The 24,135-nt window shown below is 43.6% G+C and overlaps 1 protein-coding gene across 36 annotated transcripts in view; it reads right to left on the bottom strand.

Moving 5' to 3' along the window:
- Positions 1 to 23,933, bottom strand: part of LOC140459699 (calcium/calmodulin-dependent protein kinase type II subunit beta) — a 265,742-nt gene extending 241,809 nt beyond the window's left edge. For 10 of the 36 annotated variants that reach the window (XM_072554110.1, XM_072554097.1, XM_072554095.1 and 7 more), the window contains exons 1-2: positions 23,745 to 23,904; positions 23,411 to 23,505 (exon numbers count right to left, since the gene is read on the bottom strand). In XM_072554110.1, coding sequence (XP_072410211.1) covers positions 23,411 to 23,505; positions 23,745 to 23,809 — 160 coding nt within the window. In that variant the 5' untranslated portion in view covers positions 23,810 to 23,904. Of the gene's footprint in view, positions 1 to 23,410; positions 23,506 to 23,744 lie in introns of all 36 variants that reach the window. The other 26 variants (XM_072554100.1, XM_072554107.1, XM_072554103.1 and 23 more) reach the window with 15 other exon arrangements.
- Between the last annotated feature and the right edge of the window lie 202 nt (positions 23,934 to 24,135).

Genomic DNA, 24,135 nt, shown 5'->3' with positions numbered 1-24,135 from the left:
CTCCAGGACACTATCTCACAATGATCCTGTACAATTGACACAAGATATCTTCACTCCTGTACTCAAATTCTATTACAATCAAGGCCAACATATCTGCTGCCTTCCAAATTACTGCTACTGCATTTGGACATCAACACTTTCCATTTGTCTATTTTCCCAAGAACAGAAGGAGTCACCAATTTATGACCTTGTAAATAGGAAGCTTCTTGGAGCATTCTACTTCCCTGGTTAAGGAAACTTCCATCCACTTTCAGTGTATCAAATGCCTGCTCCATTGATCACCTCAGAAACATCTGCCAGTGATCTGGACACCATAGCTCGATACTGCGGAGTGGAATGATTCATTGGTTTGTGACAGGAGTCAAACAATGTGATGCTGGAAAAGCATAGCTGGTCAGGCAGCATCTGAGGAGCAGGAGAGTTGACGTTTCGATCATAAGCTCTTCATCAGGAATGAGGGGGTGGCCCAAGGGGGCTGAAAGATAAATGGGAAGGGGGGTGGGACTGGGTGGGAAGCTAGCTGGGAACGTGATAGGTGGGGGTGAAGGTGATAAGTCAGAAGGGAGGGTGGAGAGGGTAGTCCAAGAGGGCAGTGCCGAGTTGGAGGGTTGGAGCTGGGATAAGGTGGAGAGAGGAGAAATAAGGAAATTGGTGAAATCCACATTTTATCTTGTGTGGTTGAAGGATCCCAAGGCAGAAGATGAGGCATCGGGTGGCTAGTGTTTGGCAGTGGAAGCAGCCAGGACTTGCACGTCCTTGGTGGAGTGGGAGGGTGAATTAAAGTGTTCGGCCACAGGGTGGTGGGATTGTTTAATGCGGGTGTCCTAGAAATGTTCTCTGAAACATTCCACAAGTTGGCATCCTCTCTCCCCAATGTAGAGGAGACCACATCGAGAGAAATGGACACTGTAGATGAGGTGTGTGAAAGTACAGGTAAATCTCTGTCAGATGTGGAAGGATCCTTTGGGGGGGCCTTGGACAGAGGTGAAGGGGATGGTGTGGGCACAGATTTTGCAATTCTGGTGGTGGCAGGGGAGGTTGCTGGGAGTGGAGGGCTGGTTGCTGGGAGATGTGGACCTAATAAGGGAGTTGCAGAGGGAATGGTCTCTACAGAATGCAGATTAGGGTTGGGGAAGGAAATATATCCCTGGTGGTGGGGTCTGTTTGTAGCAAGTAGAAATGGCGGATGATGATGCAATGTATATGGAGGTTGGTGGGATGGGAGGCAAGGAGTTTGGGGCACGGTGGGGGGTCGGTGGTTTCTGTCCAAGTTGCGTTGGGAGGGGTGAGATTCAAGGGCAGATGTGCACTGTGGAGAAGATGTGCTGAAGGGCACTGTCAACCACTTGGGAGGGGAAATTGTGGTGTTTGAAGAAGGAAGCTATCAGGGATGTTCTGCGGTGGAATTTGTCCTCCTGGGAGTACGTGCGACGGAGGTGGAGGAATTGCGTTTTTACAGGAGGCAGGGTGGGAGGAGGCGTAGTCCAGATTGCTGTGGGAGTCGATAGGTTTGAAGTCTGTGTTGAGTCGATTGCCAGAAATGGAGATGGAGAGGTCCAGGAAGGGGAAGGAGGTGTCCAAGATGGTCCAGGTGAACTTGAGGTCGAGGTGGAAGGTGTTCGTGAAGTTGATGAACTGTTCAACCTTCTTGTGAGAGCACGAGGTGGCGCCAATACAGTCACTGATGTAGCGGAGGAAAAGGTGGGGAATGATGCCAGTGTAGCTGCGAAATGTGAACTGTTCCATGTTCCTGACATAGAGGCAGGCATAACTGTGACCCATGTGGGTATCCATGGCTACCCCTTTGGTTTGGAGGAAGTGGGAGGATTTGAAGGAGAAACTGTTGAGGGTGAGGACCACTTCAGCTAACTAAACGAGTGTGTCAGTGGAAGGGTACTGGTGGGGTCACCAGAAGAAGAAGAAATTGAGGTCTTGGAGGCCTTCATCATGGCGGATGGATGTGTACAGGGACAGGATGTCCATGGTGAAGATGAGGCGTTAGGGGATGGCGAAATGAACATCATGGAGGAGGTGGAGGGCGTTGGTGTCCCAAACGTATGTGGGGAGATCCTGGACCAAGGGAGACAGGACTGTGTCAAGGTGTACAGAAGTAAGTTCAGTGGGGCAGGAGCAGGCTGAGACGATGGGTCCACCAGGGCAGTCAGGTTTGTGAATTTTGGGGAGGAGATAGTCCGGGAACCCCGAACCGCCTGGTTCTCTGAGGTCGGAGGCAGTTGGTGGGAGAGCCCCTGAGGTAATGAAGTTGTGGATGGCCTGGGAGATAATGGTTTGGTGATGGGAGGTGAAGTCGTGGTCAAGGGAACAGGAGGAGGGGGTGCCACGAGTTGGTGCCTGGCTTCAACGATGTAGAGGTTGGTGCGCCAAACTACCACCGCGCCCCTCTTGTCCACTGGTTTGATGGTGAGGTTGAGATTGGAGCAGAGGGAGTGGAGGGGTGCACATTGCCAGGGTGAGAGGTTGGCGTGAGTGAGGGGGTGGACAGGTTGAGATGGTCAATGTCATGGTGGCAGTTAGAAATTAAGAGATCGAGGGCGGATAACAGACCAGCACAGGGTGTCCAGGTGGATGGGGTGTGTTGGAGACAGGAGAAGGGGTCCTTGAAGAGTGGGTGGGAGTCCTGATGGAAAACGTAAGCATGGTGGCAGAGGCGGCAGAAGAAAAGTTCAATATCACAATGTGTGTTGAATTCATTGATCCGGGAGCATAGGGGGATGAGGGTGAGGCCTTTACTGAGGACTGATCATTCATCCTCAGTGAGGGGGAGATCTGGGGTGATGGTTAAAAACATGGCAGGGCTGGGAGATAGGAGCTGGTGTGGGGCTGGAGCTGGGAGTATGGGGTGGAGACTGTCTCTGGAGTGGGTGTGGTTATGGGATTATGGGTAATCTCACCAACAGAAGTGACCGTCACCCTGGGGGGTAGTCAGGGGGGCGCAGAAGCAGTGCCTTGGGAGGCATAAGTGACATAACACATGATGTTCGCAGTGTCATCTCCAGTGTTCCGGTGTGTACAGTCAATAGGGGGGTGGAAGTGGCTGCAGCGGCAGCGGCAACTATTGGGGCGAAAGTGACATGCCGAGGAGACTCCAGGGTGGTTTCAGCGGCAGTGGTTCTTGCAGCAGTTGAAAAGGCAGTTGTCTTGCGGGTGATCACAGAGATGGTATTGTTGGCGGTGGCTGCAGTCTGTGGGGCAGTGGGGACTGAAGTGATGTCAGCGTTTGGTGGTGGTGTCTGGAGCTGCCGCATGCCTCATGGTGTCTGAGTGGTTCCAGAGGCCGGGAGAAGCCTCTGGGATGAATGAGGGAGTTTGGAGGCAAGTACATGAAGGTTTGGTGTCCCTATGTTCCCAATGTCCGATACGGTAGAGAGAAAGCATTTGTTGAGTGTGTGGATTCTTCTCAGGATGAAGAATAGCAAAGGTCCTTTGCACGTCTGGGAGAGTGTGGCCCTGAGCTGATGCAAGGCTGACTACAGGGAGAGTAGGTGGTGACACACTGATGCGCATAGCTGCGAACATGGAACGGACGATCCAGAGGGAGAACAGTTTCTGGAGGCTTTGGATTTGCTGTAGGTAGCTGTTGTCTTGATCAAGTCCAAAATGTGATGGTCTGAATACAGTTCAGAGTCCATTCGGGAACAGTCAGTTCCGCAGGGAGGCACTGAGGAAGGAGGTGTGGCTGTGGTAACGAGTCTGCTTCAGAATGTGGCCTGTTACAGGAGCCCAAGCTAAGACCAGCTCCAAAACAGTGCATGAAAGCAATCCAGCTCAAAAACTGCATCTTCCTGAGGTGAAAGAAAAACAACTTCCAAATACCTTAAAGCACAGAGGGTAAACTGAATAAGAAAGCAGATACACTTGGCTGAACTCAGATTACAAACGCAATGACTAGAAATTGTGGGCAGCTGACAAATCCCGACAATTAGCAAGTCAGGCAATAATTCCTTTTGCTGTCTTGTGAAACACAGCATGTTAACAACCAGCCCTATGTCACAAACAGACCCCAATGCTAGTTGTTCAAAACAACACCTGACTATTGAGCCACAGCTCCCACAAATACTTGAATATCTTTTACAAGAGTACATCTGTCAGGCAACAATCAACAGATGTTAATTTAGTTCAGCTTCAACTGAAAGGCACAGGATGTCAGTTAAAGCAGAGAGATGCTGATTTCACTGCTTCAATTCCTTTTCCTTTCTGCGTCACTGCTTGTTGCTTCATATTTACCCATGTTTAAGCCTTACTTCTGGTAGGAGAAACAGCCACAATCACAAATTTGTCACGGACATCCTCGAACTACCAGCATCCACTGGAGGGAATAAGAGACAAATACCAGAAAAAGATGATGAAAGGTTAATAAATGCTGTCCTGCTTCCAAAACCAAAACATCAAGAACAACACAGTTAAATTACATTTAGTCGAAACATCCTGCAAATATTTGCACAGAGATGCTCAGACACACCCTTGAATCTTACTCCTTTGCAAATCATCTGTTGGGAGATGCAAAAAGTGAGGCAACTTACTCTCGATTCTCCCAGCTGAATGCCTGAGCTCAGAAAAATGTTTAGCATAGTACAGGTATCCCATTTTTCAAAAGTTCACTTTACAGCACTTCACTTTTACAAAACCTACATTAGTACCTGTTTTTGCTAACTGAAAGAAATCCAAAGAGAATTTTCGCGTTTACAAATAAAGGCAAAAGTTTTCCCATATAAATTAATGCTTCTTTGCTTTACACTATTTTGACTTATGAAAGGTTTCAAAGGAATGGTCCACTTTCGGATAGTGGGGGATACCTGTACACTAGCAAAGCATAAAGAACAACTTCAAATCTGCAACACTTGAAACCTAACTAGGCTCCTGTGAAACCTTCCTCTGCTTCCCGAACCTTTTCATGTATTTACTGTCCCTTGGGACCTTCCACTTTCTGATGCTGAACGTTCTGTACTCAACATCTCAGGTTTTACCCCCTCTTCGCTCCCACCTCCATGAATTTCAGTCACAACATGAAAGTGAATCTTTCTTCTGCCACCTCTGCCTCTACACCTATTCCTTTGGACCAGAGTCCTCTGCCCATCCAACAGAAACCTTCACCTGCCTCCAACACTCTCCCTGCACTTGTACCCTTCCCTCGGGCTTTTTATGTGCATTCAACCTGTTCATCAAGGACAGTCTATGTGACACTGGTTGCTTCAATTTCACTGCCTCCTTACCCATTTAAACTTCTCCCCCTCTGAACTGGGTGCATTCCGTACTCTTGAGATCTTAACCTGACTGATGATCAAGTGACTAACAAAGCCTGCTCACAAAGCTGGTCTGTTGATGTCTGGCATACTGACCAATACATTGCTGAGGCTGATCACCAGCTCTTGGACACCTCCTCCATTCTCCCTCTAGAACATGACCCCAACATTGACCACCAGACTATTGAGTCCACAATGAAAAGAAGCTCCTTCCATCTGGTGGGCTCCCCTCCAAGCTGACTGTCCCCCAACCCCACACTGCTCACTTGTCGCTTCTTCCCAACATTCACAAACAGGATTGCCTAGAAAGACCTGTCGGCTCCTGCCCCACAGGATTCAGGTCATCCGACTTCAACTTGATTTAGTCTCCCCCATCTAGCTCCTCGCCATTTATATCTGCGATTCTTCTGAAGCTTTACATCAGTTTCAGAATTTCCAGTTTGCAGGCTCTAGCCGTCTACTTTTCACCATGGGAGTACAATCCCACAACATGACGAAGAGTGAAGTGGCTACCTGCCATTTTTGTCAACAAAATATCTTGTAAAATGGGCAACTGGGGAATTTAGATCTGCAGGGGAGGGTTAAAGGGGTGAATGCAGACACAGCCAGGGTCAGATCACATTCTTCCACCGCTCTTTAGCATATACTTAATTCAACACAATGACTCAAAATGATCCTCTCTCCTGCCCCGTTCCTAAATTCCAAATTCAGTATGGGACTATCATCATGCAAAATGACTGAAAGCACCTGAGAAAACTGACAGAGAGACCAAGAACGAATAAAACCTAGGTGAGGGTGCTATTCAGTGCAAAGAGCCTTTGGAAAAGATCACAGAGGAGCGAATGACTTCATATACCAAAACAGACAAAGGGCGTTTTAGAAATAGTGCCTCTTTTGAGAGCTCCATTTGTTGAGATGGAGAACAAAAGCAGCTTACTTTAAGTTATGTCGCTACAGAGTTACAGTTTAATTGCAGAAGGTTCAACTTCAGACAAAAAGGACTAAATTATTTTTTTTTTGGGGGGGGGGGGAGGATGCTGGGCAAACTATCTTCTAGACATTCCACAATTAATCTTTCTTGAGATCCACGACATTCCTAATCTTCCCAATTCCCCTAGTGAATTGAATTCCCACAATTACTGTAATAGTGCCTTTCTAACATGCTTTTTCTGTGCCCTGATCAGAAGAGCAAAACCAGTTCGGCTGTAACATGAACCTGACAAAGGGTGAGGATGGACCAGGACTGTTGGAGGCCAGAAGGAATTCTAATCAGTCCACTGACAGCAACTCAAGCAAGGTCCCTTTGAATGCCAGCTAGTCCAAAAGCAGCAAGGCTAACATGAGGTGGGTATTTTTACACTCCAGCAGTCAGGAGAGTAAACAAATCTGAACTAGCCTTTGCATCGCAGCAATCAAAATCAACCTCTGTTGTTGAGAGTAGGAACCTTAAATTAAAAGGTGTTCATTTTGTCAAACAGGCAAGGTGACACAAAATGCCATGAAAGGAAAGCTCTGTGCAGTTCAGGGATGTTTCACAACCCTTCCCTTTCTTTCTCCCCCTGGCTCTCTGTCAACAGTCAGCTCTGACTAAAATTAACAAGATAGATAATTATTGTATGATCAGCCACATTCATAAAGAGCAGCAGAGCAGGTCTGAAGGGCTGACTGGCCTACTCCTATTTCCCACTTTTCTATGAAATGTTGAAACACAGATTTTCTCTTTTTCAGTCTGGCCTTATAGGATCACTTGAACATAGAACAGACAGGAAGAAAAAAATTTCATTGGGAGAACCACAGATCAATCATGGAACTCATCTCAGATTTCAAATAGACAGTGAACTTCAATTAATCCAAGCAACTTCCTTTTTTGCTCTGCCCTTTCCAAACCAAGCATAGTGAAGAGAACATCTGCCCTCAAACGTATACATTTCTTGACAGCAAGTCATTTTCAAGAACAGGATCAGCACATTGAGTTGAATAAGCATCCAATACTTCATGGCCTAATCCTCCTTGTCTGAAAGACACTTGGGATTATTCCTTCAACCCAATCATACTGCGCCCTCTCATGACAGGATTGACCAATTCCACTTCAGTTGGTGCAAAATAGTTAATTGCAGTCAAGCCACGGTTGCTCGACCAGAATTATGACATTCAAATGATGACAGACCATTCAAGACCCACTGTCCATTCTGTCACCTTATACAACACAACATTTACATGACAGTCCTGACTTGAAAGCCATATAACTGTCCAGGAGAGATGGAAGAACAGGTGAAGACCCCAAGACTGTTTGCAAAAAAGCACCTTGAAAATTCCTCTCCAATTCTTTTCCTTGACTGATACCAGTCTCAGACACCAGCTGAAAGCAGCTTCAAGCAGAGGCCTGCAAATAATCGCAGGAATTTAGATTAAAGAGAAGGAAATATGTTGGCCCACAGAAAATTATTAAGACTCTGATTATTCACATGATATCCAAACAATTCCTGTCCTCGAAGTCACTGGGAGATTTTTTTATTTCAAGTCATTGATGGGATGTCGGCAACACTGACGAGGCCATCATTTCTTCCACTTTCCAAATGCCTGGATAGGATGGGGGTAAGCTATCTTCTTGAACTGCTGCAGTTTTGAGTGTAAGGGCGTCCACATCTCTCTTTTGGAAGACAGCTCCAGGACTTTGTCCTGATAGGAGGGAAAGACCAGCCATACAGTTCCAAATCAGTTCGCTGCTCTGCAATGGTGGAACGAGAAGGTAAATGGTGTTGCTGTTCTTCTGTTGCCTTTGCTCATCTTGGTGATAGGAGTTGTGGGTTTGGAAGATGCTGGAGGACATAATTGTGAGGGACCAGTCACAAGCAATTGTTTCAAAATGAGTGACAATATTTCTCAATCTTCCTTGCAACTTGGCATAGAGGACACCATTACCAGTATCAGTACACCATCACCTCCATGCTCCTCTGCAAATCACACCCCATCCCTGACTTGGAAGTGATATGATACCTGGCACCATTAGTTCATGTGACCAGGAGAAGAGAGATGATGTGCACAGTGAATCTCCAGGGGTGTTTTGGGTGGAGGGGTGGCCTGTATCTGACACTTATCCTGGAGGGCAGATGGTGGCTCAGTGCCATTGTCATTATTCAAGTAATCCAGAGACTCAGGCCTCATATCGTGAGGACATGGTTACAATCCCAACAGGTGAAATCTGAAGCAATGAACGTCTGATTTTATAAGTTTTCAACTGTTCTAAAATCCAACTGGTTCACAAGAGTCCTTTGGGGGAGGAAAACTGTCATCCTGACCTGGTTTGGCCTACATGTGACTGTAGAGACCAAGCAATGTGGTGACTTTAAATCACCATCTGACATGGCCCTAGTCAGCCAGTTAGTTCAAGCGGGCAAAGAAAAGAACAGCCAACAATATCAACATCTCATGTCAGAGATTTTTAAAAGATAATTCTGCAAAGTCGAGCTACTGTTCCCTTTGGCAATGGGGACGCTTTCAGCAATGTCATGCTTCGTCTGACGGCCTGACCTTCAAGAGGAAATAGGAACTCATGAACCCATGATCTGGTGTGAGGTACAAAACATGCCCACATAACCCACAAGCTAATGTGAAAACTCACACCAGCTTTACAAGAGAGATGCTGTGGCACAGTTGGAAAACAGCAAACACCAAGACTGGATCAGAGAATGGAGTCAAGCGATTAAGAGGGGGCATAGCTTTAAATTAAGGGGTAGTAGGTATAGGACAGATGTTAGGGGTAGATTCTTTACTCAGCGAGTTGTGAGTTCATGGAATGCCCTGCCAGTAGCAGTGGTGGACTCTCCCTCTTTTTGGGCATTTAAGCAGGCATTGGATAGGCATATGGAGGATAGTGGGTTAGTGTAGGTTAGGTGGGCTTGGATCGGCGCAACATCGAGGGCCAAAGGGCCTGTACTGCGCTGTATTCTTCTTTGTTCTATAAACTTTTCTGTTGATATGCTGCTTCAGAACAAAAGGAGGGTTATGACAGAGGGAACACGTTTCTGGTGAATTCATGTCAGCAAAATTGTTGTAGGCTGAGCTGAACTAGTTTGGCACAAGTGCAGCACTTCAGAGAAGACCACAGACAGGCAACTCGAGCTGGTTTGAAAAGAAGCAGTGGTGAAGTACTCAAACAAAAGGAAACAGAATTCAACCAGAGGAAGTTCCTAACTTTGAAGCTCAAATTGGTATCATCTCTGTAGAGGTAACTACTCTGTCATTGAGATCTATCCTTGTTGCATCTGTTATTTAAATGGGTTATTTACTGCAATTTGCCTCCTATTTCATGTTTACTTCATGCTTATTTTGGTTTGGTTGTGAAGGCACAAGTCTTTTCTCATTGGATCAGTGTGGCGAACACTGCAGAAAAATTCTAACACTGTACTTTCTGCTATACTGGTTCAAATTTCTAGTAATCCCTCCTTTGCACTGTGAGTGACTTTCGACACAAGTACTGGACTGTTTCAAGATGATGGCTCAGCAAGGGCAATGAGATATGGTCAATAAATGTTGGCCTAACCAGCTCAACCTACAGTCCAAGAATGACATTTATGAACAAAATCGATTCACAACTTGAATAAAACATCATTAATCATGTGCAGGAAATAACAGCTGTTTAAGATACATTTTCCATGACTCCTTTGTTTCTCTCAGGAGTGACAACTGTTTTTTGAACCTGGACCAACCTTGGCTTTTAAATCTGTTTGACAAGACCCTACATGGAATTGCTGCTGCTTTAACTTAACTGAATGGAGAGTCAAACAAAGACAATATAATAAATTGGCCAAGGGCGTGGGTAACTGTCGAGTAGTCAGTGGGAGATAGGAAAGTCAACCTCAATTGATATTTGAGAGGACAACGGCTCAGATTCTGGAAACAAACAGGTTGCACTGACAGAAAGTAGCAAGCTCGAGGCAACCATTTATCAAGACAGCTCAAAAGTTATTTGTCTAATGAATTTTGTCATTAATTGGGAAGATAAAATTACAGTTGCGACAATTGTGAAAGAATTCCACTTCGAAACGAGCTGGTGTATAAATGAGAATTTCAGCCTGACAAATAACCACCCGAGGTTACTGAGTGTGTCCTGTTGCTCAGTATCAAGACCAAAGGCAGTCCCTTGGATTGCGAACTGGTTCCATCTGAAGGTGTTTTGTCTGCAAGTCTGAACACAGGGCAGGACAACGGAAAGCAGCCATTCTTACATCCAAGAAATGTTTCTTTGTCAGATATTGAAAATTACAACCTGTATGGGATGACACTACTCATTCAAAACTTTGTATATCGAAGACTCCGTGCGCGTTGTACTGAATTGGTGGTAGCAGCTCAAAGAGAAGAATGAATCACAGCATGATATAATCACAAACCTCAGTTTGTGTGGCTGATACACCTTGTAACATTCATTGAGCATTCCTGGATGATAAAGAAAGACACATTGGCAAAGAAGGAAACAGAACACACAATCACTGCACACCAAGCCCTCACAATGTGGTAAAGATCAGATAATGTGTTGTTTTCAGGATAAAATTGGTCAGGCTACTGGGAGAACATCAATGCCCTTCTTCAGAGACCATGGGATATATCATGTTACCAGAGAGGTTTTGGTTTAATGATCTGAAATAGACCAGAGGACGTTTCTGCTTCTTTTCACTTAGTCAAAATGATTCTTATCAGACATAGTCCTGGAAGAGTTCCAAAAAAGCTACAAATGATAAACAACTGCTACAACATGAAGTGACTGTCTTTCTGGTCAGAAGAGCAAGCCAGTTGGCTCAATAAGTTGTTGAGCTGCAGCAGAAACATTTACTGTTTTCTGAACTGGTTCCAAATCTGGCTCTGAACATGCATGGGAACGAGACCACCAAAATCTCTGAGATCTTTCAACTGACTGAAAGAATAGAGAAGATGGTGTTGTTCCTGGGTAGGACCACATCAGTTCACTAATGTGAGCCAAGGAAACAGTCAGTTCCTAAATTCCAGGTTGCACAGGAAACTGAAGGTGGAAATAGCAAAAATGTTTGTTTTCATCTTTCAATCTTTTCTTGATAGGGGGGAAATGCCAGAGAGTTAGAAAGAAGTAAATGTGACACCTTCGTTCAAGGAAAGATGCAAGACATTCCAAGTAATTAGAGTCAGAGATGTACAGCATGGAAAGAAAACTATTGATTGTAGTGCCACCGATATTCCTGTTTCGCAGTACTGTCAAAGAAGGACAACAATGAATAATAGAAATAATTTATTTACGGAAATAGTCGTGGACAAATGTCCTTTACTGCCTCAAACCTCTAAAATACTTCGCACTGATTATTATGAATTAAGTTGAGACCCTTTGTTGTGCCCAATCTTTTGACTTCTGGCTGAACAAAAACAGGAATTGCTGGACAAATTCAACAAGTCTGGCAACATCAGTGATGAGAGAAACACAGAGTTTCCCTCTCAAGTCCAGGTGATCCTTCTTCACATCACTGGTGAAACTAAGTGAGAGGCAAATTGCTTCTGGCAGTTACAGAGTCATAGAGATGTACAGCATGGAAACAGACTCTTCGGTCCAACCCATCCATGCCGACCAGATATCCCAACCAAATCTAGTCCCACCTGCCAGCACCCGGCCCATATCCCTCCAAACCTTTCCTATTCATATACCCATCCAAATGCCTCTGAAATGTTGCAATTGTACCAGCCTCCACCACATCCTCTGGCAGCTCATTCCATACACATACCACCCTCTGCATGAAAAGGTTGCCCCTTAGGTCTCTTTTATATCTTTCCCCTCTCACCCTAAACCTGTGCCCTCTAGTTCTGGATTCCCTGACCCCAGGGAAAAGTCTTTGCCTATCTACCCTATCCATGCTCCTCATAATTTTGTCAACCTCTATAAGGTCACCCCCTCAGCTTCCCATGCTCCAGGGAAAACAGCCCCAGCCTATTCAATCTCTCCCGATAGCTCAAATCCTACAACTCTAGCAGCATCCTTGTAAATCTTTTCTGAAACCTTTCAAGTTTCACAACATCTTTCCGATAGGAAGGAGACCAGAAAAGCATGCAATATTCCAACAGTGGCCTCACCAATGTCCTGTACAACTGCAACATGACCTCCCAACTCCTCTACTCAATACTCTGACCAATAAAGGAAAGCAAACCAAACGCCTTCTTCACTATCCTATCAAGGAGCTTTCCACTCCACTTTCAAGGAGCTATGAACCTGCATTCCCAAGTCTCTTTGTTCAGCAACACTCCCTAGGACCTTACCATTAAGTGTATAAGCCCTGCCAAGATTTGTTTTCCCAAAATGCAGCACCTCACATTTATCTAAATTAAACTCCATCTGCCAATTCTCAGCCCATTGGCCCATCTGGTCCAGATCCTGTTGTAATCTGAGGTAACCCTCTTTGCTGTCCACTACACCTCCAATTTTGGTGTCATCTGCAAACTTACTAACTGTACCTCTTATGCTCGCAAAATCATTTATGTAAATGACAAAAAGCAGAGGACCCAGCACCGATCCTTGTGGCGCTCCACTGGTCACAGGCCTCCAGTCTGAAAAACAACCCTCCACCACCACCCTCTGTCTTCTACCTTTGAGCCAGTTCTGTATCCAAATGGCTAGTTCTCCCTGTACTCCGTGAGACCTAAACTGGCCATCAGTCTCCCATGGAAACCTTGTCAAATGCCTTACTGAAATCCATATAGATCAGAGCTACTGCTCTGCCCTCATCAATCTTCTTTGTTACTTCTTCAAAAAACTCAATCAAGTTTGTGAGACACGATTTCCCACGCACAAAGCCATGGTGACTATCCCTAATCGGTCTTCGCCTTTCCGATTACACATAGATCGTGTCCCTCAGGATTCCCTCCAACAACTTGCCCACCACCAACGTCAGGCTCACTGGTCTATACTATTCTGGCTCATCCTTACCACCCTTCTCAAACAGTCTTCCGGCACTTCACCTGTGACTATCGATGATACAAATATCTCAGCAAGAGGCCCAGCGATCACTTCTCGAGCTTCCCACAGAGTCCTAGTTCTAGGTCAATTATTTTAACATCAGGGACAGGATAAGTTTTAGAACATAAAAGACAAAAGCTTACATGTATTTGTAGAGATTTCAGTTATTGAATCGGGCCAGATTTGTAAAAGGCATATCAAATTCGACAAACTTCATTGGACATTGTGATCAAAAGAACAGAGAAACTCGTGAAAAGTTTAGCGGAATTTATCTATTTAAATTTGAAGAAAGCTGACAAACAATGACATGAAACATTGATTAACAAATCTGAGCTCACCGACTGAGGCTTAGAATCAGTATAATAGAATATTGACTGAAGGACAGAAAAACAGAGATACATGGAATCAGTGATTTGTTTTTTGACTGACTATGGCTGACAGCTTTGTTTGCCATGGATTAATACCAAACCTCATAATTGTAACATATATATGACTTTGAAAATGGTAGACAGCGTAAAATTTCCAAAGCTGCAAATGATACCTAACTTAAGGGTGTGGTAAACAATGACACTAATTACAAATCGATTGCAATCCAAGATCGAATTAGATAATGGAGCAGAATGGAAGGTGAATGACAGGCCTCGTTTAAAACAGACAAGTGTAAAATGATCCGTTTTGACAGAAAGGATATAAAAAGATAATATAATCTTCACAGCATATTCTAAGGAGCAAGCAAGGATCTCGGAATTCATGTAGAAATTTCTTCTAAGACAATATAAAACAAAACAATAGTTTGCAAGGCATAATGGAATCAAGATTTCATAAACTGGAGGTTTTGAGGTAAATGAGTGAGGGGAGATTTCTTTCAAATGTAGAAGAATATGACAGATTTAGAGAAGGTACACAAACAAAAACTATTTTTATTACTGTTGGTGAAACATGAGGGGACTCAAATATTACAATGTGGATCAAAGCTACAGGGGGAATAAGAAAGAAATTATTTTCAAACACGGTGATTGGCAATACCTAGAACTTGCTGCACATCAGGTGGTGGAAGCAGAGAACATCAGTGATTTCAAAAGAAAGTCACGTGGCACTCCAAGGGCAGAATTGTGCAGGGCTGAAGGGACAGGCTGGATGCTTCTCAAAAACCTGGTGCAGACTTGATGGGCCTTGTTTACTGCCATTACATTTTTTTCCACGTCTGCCCATTTACCTCTCAGTTTTGGAAGGTGGAAAAGTATTTAAATTCGGTGACTGAATAATCTTGCGACACTTGGCTAAGCTTATGACAATAAAATGCAAGGTAGTGGAATTCACCTTCATCTGTGCCAAAGTATTTTAATTTCTGCCCTGCATTATCCAGCAATGCAGGATAGCTGTTTTCATGAGCAATGGCAGCGAAATCTCAAATTGCAAGTTCTAAATTGTTTTTGGACACACTTCAAATTTCCAAAACAACCCTTATTGAAGAGGATTCAGAGGTAATCTCAGTCACAAGAAGATAAAGAGCCATAAGAAGACAGCTGTGAAATGTGCAGAATAGGGAAAGAGCAGGTAAGGATGGTTTTGGGGGGGGGTGCACTAATTGGATACAACGCTCAGTGAGCCCATGCAGACAAATTAGTCAAAACTCTCCTTTGTGCTGCATGATTTGATTGCCTGAAAACTGCACACCATCAGTTAACCATTTCAGAAGCACAGCATACGGGCACGACCTGCTTTTGAATTACAGCTCAAACTAAATTGGAAAGACTTTGGAAAAACAAGGGCATAATTGCAATGCCACTTTAGAAATATTCCAAAGACCCAAGCTAATGCCATGGGGACACAGGATCAACTTTTACCACAGAAGCTGGTAAAATGAATTTAAATTCATTTACAAAGTCTAGAAATGAAAGCTGGTCTCACGAGTGGTGACCATGAACAAAGGGAAGCTGCCATCCTTATCTGTTGTAACCTCCATGACTCCAGATCTACAGCACACTGGGGAAGGACCCTGAACTGCCTTCTGAAATGGCTGAGGAAGTCACTCAAGTTCAAGAGCAATTGGAGGTGAGCAACAAATGCTAGTCTTTGCCCACAACACCTAAAGCCATGAAATGACTTGTTTTTTGTTCTTGCTCAACTCTCAAGGATTGGTTTCCACTCCATTCCAGAGGCCAAACCTGAGCACTTTTGTATCCATTCGTTCAGAGGTACACAAGAGACAAGTTCCTGGGAACAACTCATTACCTGTTTTGAGTCCCAGTGGGAAGAGCAAATTACGCCCTGAACATACTCCGGCTAAATTATTCTCACCTTGCAAGCTCACTCGGGTATGAATGGCTCATTCACAAAATCTTCAATTAATGCCCATTTTTGGACCACGAACTATTTAATACACTCACTCATTCAGCAGAAGATTGCATTATATATAAGAAAAATATATTCCCTATCAGCTAATACCACTATTCAAGGAGTTCACAACTGATTGCCGATCCTCCCTCCATCCACCTACTTTGGTTCCATAGCCCTTCAAAGTTTTTGTTTGCACAAGTCTACCAAACCTAAATGTAAGATGACAAATTCACTGAACATAAAATTCACACCCAGCTGTTTATGGGACAAAGTTCCACTTCATCTGTTTTAGGATGAGATGCTTGTACCTTACCTTCTTAACGACTTGTCCCTCATGTAAGGGTTATGTCCCTTGTCCGAGCCTCCTCAACTGGTGCACACGGTTCCTGTCTTACCTTTCAACTGTTTCCAAAATGGAAAAAAGACCAAAGGCAAAAAGCTCTTCATCATCTTTATGCCAAGTGATACATTATGTTAAATCTCTCCTCAGAATGTAACCTTTGGAGCACTGATGCAGGTGGCTATGTATAGTGAGTATAAATTGGTGGGAGGGTTTGTGATGAGATAAAGGCATGCGCTAAGCTGTCTACAAGTACAATTTAAAACAAAGCTGAATGAATTCAGTTTGACCTATCCCAGGGTTCTGTGCACTTGGTGATTTTTCTCCAATGTATTAAATTCAAACACGTAATTTATAAGTAGAAAGCAGGAATGATCAGCAGTGCTTTGGCTGGAAGCCCACTGAAGATGTTACCTTGTAGGATGACGAAACGTCTAGAAATGAACCTTCCAGCTCAGTGAGCAAACTTAAATCCAGAACCTCAACCTGAGCTACTAATCTTCTCAAAACTTGCGAACACAATAGAATTCCCTGAGCTGTTAGCTTATGGAGAAGTAATGCTGAACTTAGACATTTTTAATCTAAATTAACTGGTAAAAGAGTTAATTTCAAACAAGAAATGTGTGTAATTTAAGCCTCTCAAATCAACCTTCAATCTTGTCGCCTCCAGAGGTTTGATTCCTCACCAATTTAATAACTGCCCTGCTTCAAACTGAATTATTCTTCAAGCAGCTGCTTTGCTCCACATTCTATTTCAAACATTTGGCCTCCCAATTTCCAAGATTTCAGGCTCAAACAGTGATGTTCTGGCACTTCTAAAACAAAAAAGTCAAAATGAGGGAAAGCTAACTTTTCAGCCCTCAACTTGTACAAATGGGGGCAGGGGTGGCAGAGGTGGTGGTTCGATATTGGACCCTTTTTGGTGTCTCATGAACAACAGGTGCAGTGTCAGTATCACGTGGAAGCTCAACTTTGGGCCGAACAGCCAATTTCTGTTGTGTAACGGGGGACTTGAGTTTGGGACCCAGCACGACTCAAGGATATTGGGGAAGTGGTGACATGACATTAATATCACTGGACTAGGAATATCATTGAGAGGGGATGTCCTATGGCCAGGAAGCAGTGTCCCTTCCTCTGGACCTGAAGATCTGGGTTCATAGCCTGTTCTTCACTAAAGACGTGCCATATTATTTCTGAACTGGTTGACTGAAAATACTAATACGCAAATGCAAAGAACAGTAAAACATGTTGAATAACCAAAGTTCTTTGAGTTTTGATTTGAGTCTCATGCTCTGAATTCCAGTGTGTTTGCTTGCTTTGCTATGCTGAGAAATGTTTTAACAGTGCTGCCTGCTACTTGGTTAAGCTTGCTCAACAACACACCATCAAAAACCCAAGTCATATTACTACATTACAAGTTCTGTGTGAAAGCAAATTATTACCTTAACCAGTCAGAAATATGCAACTGTAACAACTCACACTCATTTCAAACAATAAGGCTGGGCCAATAAGCCTGATAGTAAATTCAATATGATCCATGTTCCTGTCTGTCAATCAAATATATGTCCATCAATAACACGACTAAGGAGCAGAGAAAGATGAATATCCTACACTGTGCTCAGGTTTGGTTCTTAAGTGTAAAGAGGAGTTAAATCACCTCTGAAGGAAGTTATACGAAATTCAAATCGAGAAATGAGATCTGCTCATTTTTAATTACATTTTTACTTCATCAAAACACCTCACACAACTAATCCCCTTACTCAACTGGTGTGACAACTTTGTAAATAATCTTTCGAATGCAGCAATGAGATGAACAATTATCGTGAATGATTTTGGATGGTTTTTGCATGGCATTCTCAATAGAAGTACAGGACTTAGGAAGGCAGAAATTGCTGGTAAGAGAAGCAGGCAACAATATGTTTGAGGGGTCAATGAAATTGGGAGACAGGACTAGAATTTAAATGAACAACGCCAGCAAGTTATTTATCTGGTTTCAAAACGCTGATTACAGCAGCTGTTCGTTCATCCAATAATTTAATGAGCAAAACACTGGCCCGAGATCTTTAAAGGAACTGCAGTTAAGAAGCAAGCTACAAACTGGATATCAACAGTTTCCACAGCTTTTCCAAAGATCAATGGAGAGCTATAACATGGGAATCAGGATTAAATCGAAGCATAAGCCAGCCACTTCTCCACTTCCCATCCTCAAGCGTCCATCCTTCCAGGTCAACTCATATAATAATCTAATATCAGTATGAATTTTATGTCAATGGCCTATTAACACATCCCCAACATGCACTATAAAAAAACTTTGGACAAAATAAAAAAGCAACATAAGGTAAAAGTAGGATAGGTGAACAGAAGCTTGGTTGAAAGGTCAAGGTTTTGAGGTGTCTCCTAAGAAGAAGAAAGCGGGTCAAAAGTTTACGGAAGTAATTCCGAGTTGAGGACCGAGACAAGGACACCACGAGTGAATCAGTGGAAATTAAGGGTTTCAGTGAGGCCAAAATAGGAATGCAGAGACCTAGAGCAAGAACTAAAGCATTGGTGGAGCAGAGGCACATCAAGTCAATCCACACAGGTGCAAGAGAAACACAAAAGACAATCCGACCTCGTGAGAAACAAATGGAAGGCAAGAAGTGAAAGTGAATAAAAGGCGAACCTTTTGCCAAAGGAACAATGAGAACATCTGTCTCTCCAGTGGCTGTTAAAAGCTAAGACATTTGTCACAAGTGTCTTTCATTATAAACTCAAAAATCAATTCCAAAATGGTGTCTATTCATCCAATGTCAAGTTGTTAGTAAATTACAAAGTTGGTTCAAAGTTGTAGGACTCTGTAGTACCTGGGTGAGGTCATAGCTGGAGAACTGTGCATGATTTGGTTCTCCAGATCTGAGGAAAAACACCCTGTCTTTGAAGGGTAAGCAAGTAATACTGCAAAGGTTCGACAGCTTGGTTCCAAGGATGAGAAGGTCGTTGCTTTCTCAAAGGGTCAGCAAATTGGGCCTAAAACATCTGGAGTTTAGAAAAATGAACCACAATCTCATTTGAAACATGCAAGATTGCAAAACAGATTGGTGGGGTGGTTATGATGTTGCTTCTCCAAGCTGAATTTCTCAAACCTGGGAGCACAACCTCAGAATAAGGGGTCAATTAATTATATTTCTTCAACCACAAAATTGTGAATCATTATAATTCTCTTTCCCAACTTCAACAAGTATGCTAAAGACTGAAATTGACAGTCATTTGGTATCTCAGGAAATCAAATGACATGAAGAGCACACAGGAAAGTGGAATTCAGCTTGCACTATACTGAAAGGCAAATCAAGTTTCAGGGCCAAGTAGTCTACCCAAGCTCCCATTGTTATGTCCTTGAGAGATTTAATTGCTGCTATGTATTCAAGCATTTAAAATATATGAAGCTTAAGGAAGAATGGAAGGTATCTTGAGGCAGTGGCAGAGGGACCAGAATAACTAAGGATGACAAGATCATAGCTGCACAACTACCTTGGAAAAGCTGAGGTCACTCTCCTTGGAGCCAAGGAAATATATAAAGTTAAGACATGTTTCGGCAAAAAATGAGAAAGGTAAGTCGTACTCATTGGTTTGGCATACAACGATAGAGAGACATAGATTTAAGATTTGAAATCGAGATGTCATGGGCATTGGGGTAAAAAAAAAAATTATTTTTCCACAACAAGGGAACGTGATCCAAAACATGGTGCTTCTCTGGATGGTGGAGGCAGAAAAGATCACTGATTTTAAAAAGAAACTGGATGAGCAGAGGAGTGCGACTAAGTAGACTGCATTCCATAGAACCACCAAAACTCAATGGGCCAAGTGGCCTCCTGTGTGTTAAAATGAATCCGCAATTGTACATCAATTGCTTGCAAATATTTGATATTCATTTGAAACCCTGTAAATAGATATCGACTAAAATCAAAGTTGTGATCTAAGTTACTGTGTCCTTACAATTTGATGTCTGTAAATAAATAAGGATAAAGATTAGCTGCCATATTATCCTTCACCAACTGGCTTTCTGAGGTACATTAAACAAAGCCAACTCCATCAATACTCAGTAGCGAAATGGCACACTGCATGCATGCATAGACAAGGCAGCTCACAATGTTTGTAATTCATGCTCAATGCTCAATTCGGTGGGTCTCACCAGTACAAATGCAGGGATTCTGCAAATGGCCCAATAGCTGTGAACTAGAAAGAATGGGGGCAGAAGAAACGTTTCTGCTCTTGGCTGTTACCTTGTGATCCAAACTTCAAGAGGCGAAGTGCAAGAGCTGACTTTCCCAGTCAGAAATCTTTCAGCTGGGAATGAAGACTTTTGCAGTGTTCAACTGCAATCTGCTCATTTCCATGAAGAAGTTTGCTTCATTTATCCAACCTTGCACAAAGGTCTGGATACAATACAAACAAATCAGAGATTGTCAGGGATGTAAGCTGCTCTCCTTGATTATCTACAGTGTCCAAGACATCCTACTCACAACAGTATAATTCATTCTTCATATCATTACGATAAATGATTGGGGCCTGGGGCTGACAGTACTCATTGTCCAAGCTTGGACTTGGGAAAATGACTAATGGGGCAAATCACAGGGAAGCTCTAACCCCAATGAAAATTAAACCTCAGAGAACATAAGAAAATTGGCTTTCAACTACTTCCTCTTTGCATCTATTATCATTCCTTGGTATTGACTATCCAACAGAATTTTATAACTAATTTGCAGTGCCACTTCCTGTAATTGTGTTACGACCTTAGAAAAACTTCAGTTTATTCATATAATTCGTGTGGAATTATTCAGCATTATTATTCAGCTTTTACAGCAGTCAACATTACTGGTCACATAACTATAACAAAAACATCCGGCACTAACATGTGCTTTCAGCAGCTTGTCCCTTTATTTCACTGTCCTGTCTTTCTCCGGTGAGACTGTAGTTACAAATTGACAGGACAGTTTTGACTCACTCATTTATTTTTCTTATCTATTCTGAGATACTATAAAACATCACTGTTAGATGATTTGCAAAAATATTGAGATAGGCTATTGCAAGAAATTTTCTCCACAGCCTCACGAAAACTTGTTTGTGAAGTGAGCTTGCCAGGATGAAAGAAGACCTCAGTTGAGGTTTAGTAGCACCCAATGGGTCTTCAAATAAGGTGCCGGAGTTCCAGCTGCTCTCCAAAACCAGACCCAAGTGTCCACTTCTCAGAGGGGAGCTCAGAAAAATTCATATTAACACATGATTAACCAACAGGGCTGTACCTTGTCGTGTTCTCACCTCTCCTCTTTGTCTGAACAGTCAAAAGCTATCAAATAGACATCTTCTCCTTCATGCCTTTGAGATAGTGAAGCCAATGCACAGCTGCAAGTCTCGTGGAGCTCAAAAAGTTTTACAAGAGTCCAGATTTTGCATTCTGTTAAGATTTTGGTTAATTGCAAATAAATTGAACTTTGGTGGACCCTTGTTCAGTGGTGGAGATAATTTGAAGTTAACTGCACCAACTATGTGACATTTCAATATCCCACAGTAAAGTCTTTCCTCTGAACACACCAATTACAATTGTACCTCGATACCCAACAACTGCACTTGGAGGGTGTGAAATGCAAGTTGGCACAGCACTTGCATTTCCTCATACCGGAGGTCAAATTGTAATTCACACAAAAATAATGCATTTCACTTGTGCAGAATGCAGCCAATGTGGTCAAGTAACATAAAAGCAACAGATCAATGAAAGAGGGATCTCCTCCTCCCTCAGGTAGTTTTAAATGAATACAGATAGAACCACATGCAAATAACTCTCTGAGAAACATCAACAGGTTCAGGTGTGAATTTGCTGGCCAGCTTTCACATCAGTGTACCCTCTCTTACATCCTGACCCATGTCGCTCCATACATCTGGAATATTCCTCATCCATCACCTTTCAACACCCTTTTGAAAGCAACTCAAAAGCAGGTATTTGACCACACCTTTAGTTGCCCTGCCTGAATCTCACCAGGACCCATGTCTTGCCAGATAAACTGCATTTAACATTTTACACAGAAAGAAACTCAACCCTCGACAGGATGAGAGCTTTGAGAATCTGATTATTTGCAAAGAGCATACAATGGTCTTCATCACTCCATCACACTGTACAACAAAATTCTGCTCTGAAATCAGTCAGCTGCTTGCAATGGGACCAATGTGGGTGATATGAGATATCCCCTTCCCCTGGGACCTCTCCCTATGTCTGATGCTACCCACAAAAAACACAAATGGCAAAAAAGCAATAACTTAATGCTGCTCTCGACACATGATTCAAAAGAACCAGTGCAGACCCTGTCAGAAGGCCTGCCTTGGAAGCAGGGCACGGTGTACTGACGACAGACGTGAAGAGAGGGAATTGAAGGGAATCATTCACTTATTAACTCCGAACAAGAACTAGGTTTTATTTGGTCCAATTTATTCCTCAACCTTTTATTTTTAAAAAAAAGACCACGACTGACACAGATCGTTTGAAATTGGCAGGCTACGCCAGAAACCCACTTCTGAGGACCGTATTTTGTTAACGCCGACTGAAACGAATCTGGGCAGGCACCAGTTCCAGAAGACTGCACTGTCACGCAGACATGGCGAGCACATGATCTCTATGTGATCAGCTAAACAAACCCATCTACTGGGCGAGGGACGAGAAACTGGGAGATGAATGAGCCCCGGTCATGCGTCTCGACCAAGAGATTTCCGTTTCCTAACCCCCACCTCCAATTCATGAGAGTTGAAGCCAACGTTTTAAAATGCTTGTTGATAAATGAGCACCGTCTGATCTCAGCACCACAGAGATCTTCCTGCACCAGGAACCAAGGTACTTTCAGTGACAGATTTGCAAAAAAAAATGAACGATCCCGATTATTTTCGGTGTGCACGTGTGGAAGGTCTCACGAAATGCTCGGCCCCTAATATTTTTCATACCATTTTTAGAATTGCATTCGCCATAAAAAGCAATGCGAAAACCAAACGCTGCAACCAATCTGCAGTCAAAATAGCTCCAGTCAAAAAAAAACTGGGTGACACTGTAACAAGTTGTACACGAGAGATTGACACACTCTCTCCCACCAGTCACCCCCCCACCGAAGCCCCGTACTCGCCGAATATTGCTACCAATTTAAATTTAAAGGTGCAAATTGAAACATATAAGGGAACAGACAACCACACTTTTAAAATTGTGACTGAATCGCGAACGGGCAAGAAAAACAAACCCGAGGAACAAAAAAAATAAAATGGGCTAAGGAGCATTTCTGACGTGTGTGTCATAAACATGATCACATCCCGACAGATGAGAAGGAGAGGCTGCGTTTGAGTGTTGCTTGGCTGTCACTAGCTTTGAGACGGCGGAGATGGGTGGATACAGACTGACAGCTGTTTCATTCCCACTGTAACCCACAGCCTCCCCGAAAGAAAATGTCCGGGGGAGGGGGGAACTGCAATAAAAGCATTACATCTACCAACCTCGAGCAGACAGCTTTTTGGTGTTAATGATTTTCGCTGCATATTCTTGCCCTGTTGACAGCTTCACGCATCTGCGGACGATCGAGAAAGCGCCTCTGGATTGAACAGAAACAAGACACAATGTAGCAGAGAAAGGATGTTATTTTGCAACCATAAAAAAAAGATCACAAATTGTTGCGATGTTTTTTTTTCCCCCTTTTGCGGTAAAGGGGAAGGAGGGTGGTTAGTGAAGGTTTTCTCTGAAGCTGCTGCAAAGGCATGGGGGGGGGTGTGAAGGTAGTGGGGATGGCAGGAGAAAGACACAGGCGGGAAAAGGAAAGCTTGCGCCACTTACTTGCCGAGCTCCTCGTAAAGCTGGTATTCATCGCTGAATCGGGTACACGTTCCAGTCGAGGCCATGTTGGAAAAAATTGCAACTCGAGATTGCAAAGGGAGGGAGGGAGGGAGGGAGCCAGCGCTTGCTACCGGGATCCGGCTGATTGACAACTCGGTGCAGCGCTTCTCGCGAGATAGGGAGGAGAAACTGGGCGGCTTCTTCTGATTGACAGTCTGCAGCCTGCAAGAATGACATCCAGATCGGGGGGGGGGGGGGGTTGGCATTGCTCTTCTCAAACCTCGGAAGATGCAGTCTCGTCTCACTGGGGAGAAACTGGTTGGTTTCTCCATATAAGCTCGGGACCCGCGATCATTCAGTGACCTTCCCCCCCCCCCCCCCCCCAAACAAA

Source organism: Chiloscyllium punctatum, chromosome 35 (assembly GCF_047496795.1).
Source record: "Chiloscyllium punctatum isolate Juve2018m chromosome 35, sChiPun1.3, whole genome shotgun sequence".
Lineage (NCBI taxonomy): Eukaryota > Metazoa > Chordata > Chondrichthyes > Orectolobiformes > Hemiscylliidae > Chiloscyllium > Chiloscyllium punctatum.
The sequence above is the reverse complement of the archived record's forward strand: the minus strand, read 5'-3'. Positions and strand labels throughout refer to the sequence as shown.